The following is a 9,160-nucleotide window of genomic DNA, read 5'->3' on the forward strand; positions in this document are numbered from 1 at the left end:
GTTTTACGTTACTAGTTGCTTACAAAAATGGTGATATGTGGAAATGAGGGAGTGGTGGAAATTGAAAAGCCTATAAGGCGATATGAAAAGTGCTATGTGCGAAATGAAAGTGCTATGTGCGAAAAGAAAGTGCTATGTGCGAAATGAAAATGCTATGTGCGAAATGAAAGCACTATGAGCTTGATGAGCTTGATGAGCCGGCCATCAAGGGGATTCACTTAAATTTAATAATGGTGAGATTGAGTTGGCGGGAAAAATACAATATCACCTTCTGGTAAGCAAACTAGGAAAAAGAGGAAGTTTAATTGATTGTCTTATTACGTGATAACTATGTGGTGTAATAAAGATGGTTATGTGGAAGCAAATTGACTATATATTCTATGCATATTGCCTTTGTATCTTGTTTGAGGTTATATTTGGTATACATATATAGATAGGACTAGTTATTTGCTTACTGAGTGGCAGGCTCATTCCCCTGCTAACATTTTCTTTCAGGAATAGACTTTGAGGTGTCTGACTGTTGAAGAATAGGTCCACGAGCTATACTCAGGCAGGTCGGGCCAGTATGCAGTTTTCTCCTCTTTGTCAGTTAGAGTACAAACCACATTTTGTTTGTACAGAGATAATATAAGCGTACGGATTACTTGTGACGAATCACCTTGTGTTGTGTGATATGTATATATATATATAATGTTGTGGGTTGATAATACCTACTATGACATGTTGGGATTACGTATGCAAATTGATTAGATGATTATGTGCAAATGTATATGTATGAACACAGGGATTACTATAAGTACGACGTTTAGGGTAGATATAGCCCTTGTAGCGAATGGGGTGCTACAATTCAGACACTAGAGGATATGATGAGAGCCTGCGTTATTGAATTCAGAGGAAATTGGGATGATCATCGACTACTGATGGAGTTTGCTCATAATAACAGTTTTCGTTCTAGTATTGGTATGACTCCATTTGAAGTTTTATATGGAAGGAAATGCCGAAGTCCGATCTGTTGGGATATTGAGGGGTTGAGACAGTTTGAAGGGCCGAAATTAGTTCAAGAAACAGTGGAAAAGATACAAACAGTTAAAATGTGTTTGAAGGCAGTACGGGATCCACAGAAAAGTTACATTGATAAAAGAGTTTTTCTAAAAGTATCACCATGAAGAGGAATCTTGAGATTCGGGAAGCAGGGAAAGTTGAGTCTGAGATATATTAGGCCATATGAAATTCGGGAACGAGTTGAACCACTAGCCTATCAATTAGCATTACTGACAAAATTATTACAGATACATGACGTGTTTACGTTTCTATACTACGGCGACACCGATCCGGTCCTAGTCATATTTTGCATGAGCCAGAGATGGAGATATCGGAGGGATTGATATATGTAGAAGAGCCAATGGAAATTCTAGACGGGGGTATAAAGAAATTGAGAAATAAAAAAATACCTATGGTGAAGGTCAAATGGAGTCATCACTCTCCAAGGGAAGCCACCTGGGAAGTTGAGGAGAACATGAGAGAAAAATACCCATATTTCAATATGCGTTATTTGATTTGGAACATATATTAATATCATCAACGATATATTTACTTTGAATTATAATCCAGCTTCTTAAGGAATTACTTTAATTGATTTCTTTTTCTTAGAAAAAAATAAAATAGTAATGAAAGTATTCATCTAAAGTCTCAAAAACATGATTCTACCTTCTTCTATGCGTGGTTGGGATCGTCCCCCTCTTATACATGGCGTTCGATTTGGGACTCTTGGGATCTTTTGGCAGTAGGCATCAAATGGAAGGTTAGGGGCGGTCGCTTTATTTCAATTCTGGAACATCCCTAGCTCCCAAGGCAAGCAACGTTCCAACTTATAGGATGGCTAGCTACTATCTCGAAAGATATGAATGCAACGTCTCTCATTACACCAGAACACGAGTGGAACGTGGACCAGATAACGATCGAATTATGCTCCATGGATGCTAAATATTAGTCTTCGTGAAACTGGGGTGAGAGACGAACTGATATGGCATTTCGAGAAGAATGGCTGATTTTCTTTTCAGAGTGCTTATTGCGTTGCCTACGACCTTAGGAAAGGGCCTGCCCGCAGCTGGGGCATTCTTGGGATTTCATTTGGAGCTCGAAGGCTCCACCTAAGGTTGTCTTGTTTGCCTGGAGGTGTGCGTGTGAAGCTTTGCCATCCGCGGAGAAATTGCGGCGAAGAGGGGTTCTAGTACCGATGGTTGTGGATGTTGTTCGGAGGAAAAGGAGGATACTTTGCACGTGATTTTCTTCTGCAGCTTCGCCCGGCTAGTATGGGCATTATCCGGTCTGGGTTGGGGTTCTTTGATGTGCAACACTTACAACACGGAGGAATGGCTACGAGGGGTTTATTGGGAGCTAGGCATGTGGATTAGGACCTTTTTCCTAACTATCTACTGGGCATTCTGGGGGATGAGGAACAAGCATCTATTTGAAGGCAGAAGTGTGGAGGCTTACGAGGTCATCAGATTGGGCCGCCATACCTACAGGGGATCTGGGGCTTTATCCAAGCTTGAATGGGGTAGTTTGTTCTAGGATCTCTTATGGTTTTTCTTTTTGTGAATTGTAGTGTGCCTCATTTTGTACTCTCTATTTTAATATTATATCTACCGTTGTTTTCCTAAAAAAATAAAAAGAAAAAGTCTCAACTTGCTAAGGTTTTGGCAATTGTTTAATTGCAGCTGTTGCAGTGATGTTTACCTAATCCAAAGTAATAGATTGGAATTGGATTAATAATAAAGAACGAGACCGTTATTGAATACTGAGAATCATGATTAGATGGATATAAATACTGAATCCCATTGAGGTCCCACACTCATATCCAATTTATAAATATTATTATGTTCTTTTAGGTAATGACGAAATGGTTTCTCCTTCTAAAAACTCTCTTTGTTTGTCACTGTTGATTCCTCTGGCAATCTCCAGCAGGCCGATCCCAACATCTGCACAACCTGATTCAATGATATTGGTGATCCCAACCTCTGTACAGGCGGTACATACCAATCAACTCTAGAGTTGTGTATATGATATTGATCATCAGTAAGTGTTGATTGTTATAATTAGTGCATAATTATGATAATTAGTATATTATTATTATAATTGTTAGCTGCTAGAAGTATATATATATATATATAATATGAGATAAAAAGAGCTATGATGTGATATGAGAAAGAAATGAAATGAAAAAAGTTTTGATGCGAAATGAAAAGGATGTGATATTAAAAGAGCTATGATGCGATATAAAAAAGTTATGATGTGAATTGAAAGAGCTGTGATGCGAAGTGAGATTGATAAGCCGGCTGTCAAGAGGATTCACTTAAACTTATATAACGATGAGATTGAGTTGACGGAAAAAACACAATATCACCTTCTCGTAAGCAAATTAGGAAAAAGAGGAGTTTAATTGATCGTTTTACTGCGAGTTAGCTATGTGGTGCAATAAAAATGATTATGTTGGAATTAAGTTGACTATATTTTATGTATGTTGCTTACTTATCTTGTTTGGGCTACATTTGATATACATACATAAATAGGTCTGGTTATTTACTTACTGAGTGACAGGCTCATTCTTCTGCTTATATTTTTTTTCAGGAGTAAACTTTGAGGTGTCTGTCTGTCAAAGGCTAGGTCCAAACGCTATATTCAGTCAGGTCGGGCCAGTACGCTGTTTTTTCCTCATTGTCAGTTAGAATACTAGTCATATTTTATTTGTATAAAGAGAACATAAAAGTTGTGGATTACTTGTGGGGTTTGATATGTATATATATATATAATGTTGTGGGTTGATTATGCATGTTATGACGTTAGGATTACGTGTGCAAAACGATTAAATGATTATGTGTATATTTATATATAGACACAGGGGTTACTATAAGTATAGCGTTTAGGGAATATATAGCCATAGCAACGACAGGGGGTGCTACATTGTACATTTAATTTATTAAAAAAAATAATAGTTCATCATTTTAATTTCAAAAAATAAACAAATTTGTAGTTGGGAGTGGGTTATCATTTCACCTACCGAACCAAATCTAAAAAGTTACAACTGAAACAAAAGGGATAATTACGTTGCCTTCTCTCAAAATTTTGATGTAATTATACGTAATTTCTTGTGCTCTAAAATTACATTTAATACTCCCTACATTTGTTTTCGTATAATAAAACTGATATTTCTATTAATCAAAATTCATAATATTTGTTGATATTAGTAAATATATTGATTGAAAATCCATATATATCTCAAATTGACTTATTACTAACTTATTGTAGGTCAAATAATTTTTTTATTGCCAAACTACCCTTATAAGGGTGAAAATGTACTTCATCACATGCACTAGCGTGTGAATATATATAAGGGTAGCTTAGTTAGAAAAAAAATTATTTCACCTACAATAGTTAATAATAAGTCAATCAGAAATAAATATGGATTTTCATTCAATTTTTTTTGCTAGAATAAGCTAATTTGATGAATTTTTAGTTAATTGAGGGATCTACTTGTTAGATAAAAACAAAGGTTAGAAGTACTAAATTTATTTTTTAAAATTATAAAAAATTTATATATAATTATACCAAATTGATAATTCTATCCCTAAATAAAACAAGAAAATATCAATGAACCAAAACAGAAAATTGATTTGCTTAATCCACGATAAGGGATAGTTAAAACTTTAACAAAATGTATATATAATAGTAATAATACAAAGAAAAGCCCCCACACTCACAAATGGTGGTAATAATACTGCTGAATTAATTTTTGTGAAGTAAAAAATGTTCTTTATGATAAAATAACTAACATATTTATTTTTTAAAATTTTACATTAATTGATAAATTATTTTTTTCTTTCTTGTTTTTTACATGCATGCAGGAATGATATGCCATAATGGTTAGTTATATATCTAAACTATATAAAAATGAAACGACTTCCACACTCACAAATGATGGTTAATGACACTGTTTTGTACCAATTTTTTTGTAAACTCCAAAGTGCCCTTCAACTCATGAAATAACTAACTTATGCAATTTTTTAAATTTTATATTAACTGATAAATTAGTTTTCTTTTCTTTCTTTCTTTTTTAAATATAATTTATTAATTTATATGTTTTATTCTTATATAATATACATTAAAGTGTGAAAAATTATTTATTATATACACGTCGGAACGGAGTGCCACAATGGCTAATATATATATATATATATATATAAAGACTTTCTACACGTACAAACGACGGCTAATAACACCATTTCACTATTTTTTATAAAGTCAAATACCCTTCAATCGATAAATAATTAATTTATTTAACTTTTCAAATTTTATATTAATTGATAAATTATTATTTTTCTTTAATGTAATATATTTATTTGTATATTTTTATTATTTAACTTTTTCAATTTTATATTAATTGATAAATTATTATTTTTCTTTAATGTAATATATTTATTTGTATATTTTTATTATTTAACTTTTTCAATTTTATATTAATTGATAAATTATTATTTTATTTTTCTTTAATATATTTATTTGTATATTTTTATTATTTAACTTTTTCAATTTTATATTAATTGATAAATTATTATTTTTCTTTAATGTAATATATTTATTTGTATATTTTTATTATTTAACTTTTTTAATTTTATATTAATTGATAAATTATTATTTTTCTTTAAATAATATATTTATTTTTATATTTTTTATTTATAATATATTTTTAAAATATATTAAAAAATTATTTATTATATACACATAAAAATAATATATGACGAGCCAGTATATTCATAAAAACATCGAGGTGTATACTGTGCATTGTATGTTGAGGATGAGTTTTCCTTAAACAAACAATCAAGTTGTAGTTAGTTTAGTTTAGTTTAGCGGTTGAATGGTATTCGTCATGACAGGCAAACTGGCAGTGGCAGCGCAGCCTGTAAAGTACAACCCCACAATAACAATCATAATTAATTAGCAACTGCAATGTCATCCATAGATTGGATTATATATAATTTATAGGATATGTTCCTTCTTATTCCCGCCGGACAATACATTAAATTATTATTATTATATAATTATAGATTATTATACCTACAGACATACAAATACGGTGACAGACAGACATCCTCCTTTCTCCCAACGTCACTCTCTCTCTCTGCAACGGGCAGAAGGCACAACGCACCAGAACCCTAAACCATCTCAACTTCAACTTGCTTCTCTGTCTCCCCAATTCATTTCTTTTCCAAATAATAAATATTTTTATTACTTCTTTTCTTATTCTCACCTTCCAATTTTCGGAGCAATGTTGGAATTTATCATAACAGAGGTTTTTCTTTTCGAGATTCTGCTGTGATTGCCGGTGAGGGAGAGATTTCTTCTTTTACCGGCAACAAAAAGAGAGGACTGACGCGCAGACAAGGATAAAAAATGGCTAACTTGCAGTTGCAGATGAATCCTACAATGGAACAAATCCACGGAGAAATTCGTGATACCATGCGTGCCCTTGCGTAATCTCTCTCTCTCATCGTCTTCACACTGTTTTGTACTATGTCGGTATGCGCATATTTAGACTTGATTTGAATAATTTTATATGCCACACTTCCCAGTGTGGCAATTGCTTATTCGGATCCATTGTAGATTCTGTGAGCCTCGAACAATAACCATTCCTTCTTTTTTTTCACTGAGTCGATATTTGGTGTTTTGAGGAACAAAATTACCCAATTTTTTTTGCTGATGGTGATTGACTCAATATGTCGTGCGCAAAATAGGACAGAAAAAGTTCACTAATATTTATATAATTATATAACGTTAATCAGTTACAATGAACGTGATCGTTGGTTATACATGTTGTATTGTGATTTTCTTTCAAGATTAAATAAATAAATGTGGTGTTATAATGATGATCTAATGTACTTAAAAAGATCATTTTGAAAGTTATGGAGAAAAAAGGTACAATGCAACGGACATGGGACAGAATAAAAACAATGAGAGAAGTGAAGCAAAGGAAAGAATTTGCCAGTCCTGTCTTTTTTGATATAGGGTTAATTTAGCCCATACACATATTACACACCAAGGTGATTACTCTAAACTCCTCAACTTTAATGATATAGTATGCATCGGAGCATCTTGATTTTCAGTTACTTTCTCTTATTCTCCTTCAGTTATCTGTTTGCATTAACTTTTGAGTTTAATCTTCCTATTTTTGTTCAACATTGTAACGGTATTGAGATTTTTGTCTGGTTTGGATTTGGACACTAGTCAATGCAGGGGCCGTGATGGAAATTCATCTACTTCTACTTTGTCCCTATGGACTATGGAGATTTGACATTTGCTGCTAATGTAACTAGTGTTAGTACTGGTATTAATAATATTATGTTGATGTCTAACCAGAAATGGCTTCCAAAAGCTTGATAAAATCAAAGATTCCAATAGACAAAGTAAGCAGCTCGAGGAGCTTACGGAGAAGATGAGGGAGTGTAAGAGGTAAGTTTGTACAGTTGCTTCTCTTCATAATTATTTCTGCTTTCATGCAGAGTGAGTATATATTTCACTTGTATGAAAAACATGCATGGAGAGAGAACACTTATGACTTGCACACCGTGAAAACAATTGGCAAAAAACAGAGTTAAATGATTCATACTTACTTTGCCTCCAGAATCATAGTGGGGTTTGCTTCTGCAGTATTTTTACTCTAGTTTTCATGGTCTTAATCTTGATTTTATTAGCTGTTTTGGATTTTCAGGAAAATTGGCATTTATTTCTATTGATCTGACGGACATGCTTCTTGTGGAACCTTTTCTTTTTGATATTGGTTTCCTGTTAACTGTACTAGGTTGATTAAAGAATTTGATCGTGAAATAAAAGACGAAGATAGTAGGAATCCTCCAGAGGTTAACAAGCAGCTAAATGATGAGAAGCAATCCATGGTAAGGTTCTTGAAAAACTTGAACATGCTTTTAGATTGGAAGTTGATGATGATGCATGCCTAAGCTGATCCCTTTTTGCACCTAAACCATTAATTAGTCACCCAAGGACATTTTTTAGAAAGAATCAATAAAAACATTGATCATTAGTTAAGTACAATAGAAGACAGTTTGTGTTTGTTGGAGTGAGAATGTAGCAGAGTGATTCGTAGATGGAGAAATATTTCTTGAATTATTCAGAGCAAAATCGTATGTTTTAGATCATTTATAATTTTACGGCAAGGAAAAGGGTGGTGAGACTGTGTTTTGGAAATGGAATTGCAATTGCTCATATCCCATTTACCACTTATCTGTTTAAGTCATTGCCATTTAAAAAGTCATGAACTCTAGTGTCATCTTTACAATAGTTGCACCCACAGAGCATCATGGCCAGCTATGGATTGTGCAATATAATCATTTCTCAACCATTTGGTTACACACTGTTGATCTGGCCCACAACATTGTCGCTTTACAATATTGTCAATCTGATATGATCTTGTACTTTTTAGTTCCGGCTGGAATTTATTGAAGGTAGATAGCGGTGTTGGGTTCTTCACCAGTGTTCTGCTGCAGATTTTTTCTCTTATTGTTGCTGAGTGTTTCCTTAATTCATTTCATTTATGCAGATCAAAGAGTTGAATTCATATGTGGCATTGAGGAAAACGTAAGTTCCTTCAGTATAGAATTTTTATTATCCATTGACAATATTAGTTGGTGTTTTATATACGGTTATTCTTGATATACAGCTTTTGATTCAAGTACCTTTGTTATGGTATATTGCTGTAGATAGTGTTTGTACCATTGAATTTTCCTGTTAGTAGATTCCCAAGAAATTATGAGAGATCGTCTCTGGCTGATAATCTGTTACTTTGATGCCAAATTTTATCAAATCCCTGTTTCTATGTTCCCTCGTAGGCCATGGCATCCTATATCAATAGATCTTGTTTGATCATTTTGTTTGGGTCATTAAATGACATGACGGGAATCTGGTATATATTCTGATGAAATGTCAAACTGATTTAGATATATTATTGCAATTTAGGTTCATACTTTCAACATCACTCTTTCTTATGCTGATCATTTATTATGTCAGTGTTGGGGTTCTGTAGGAGTGTGCATGCAAGTCCAGGCATGTGAGGACTACCAGATGTACCCCCCCCCCCCTTTTTTTTTTT

General features: G+C 33.2%; 1 protein-coding gene across 1 annotated transcript in view; it reads left to right on the forward strand.

Annotated features, from left to right (window-relative positions):
* LOC105156802 (novel plant SNARE 13) overlaps positions 6,129 to 9,160 on the forward strand; it is a 5,848-nt gene continuing 2,816 nt past the window's right edge. Inside the window, exons 1-4 of the mRNA XM_011073019.2 lie at positions 6,129 to 6,530; positions 7,414 to 7,506; positions 7,856 to 7,949; positions 8,612 to 8,649. Coding sequence (XP_011071321.1) covers positions 6,451 to 6,530; positions 7,414 to 7,506; positions 7,856 to 7,949; positions 8,612 to 8,649 — 305 coding nt within the window. The 5' untranslated portion in view covers positions 6,129 to 6,450. The remainder of the gene's footprint in view (positions 6,531 to 7,413; positions 7,507 to 7,855; positions 7,950 to 8,611; positions 8,650 to 9,160) is intronic.

This window comes from Sesamum indicum, linkage group LG3 (genome assembly GCF_000512975.1).
Source record: "Sesamum indicum cultivar Zhongzhi No. 13 linkage group LG3, S_indicum_v1.0, whole genome shotgun sequence".
NCBI classification, from domain to species: domain Eukaryota; kingdom Viridiplantae; phylum Streptophyta; class Magnoliopsida; order Lamiales; family Pedaliaceae; genus Sesamum; species Sesamum indicum.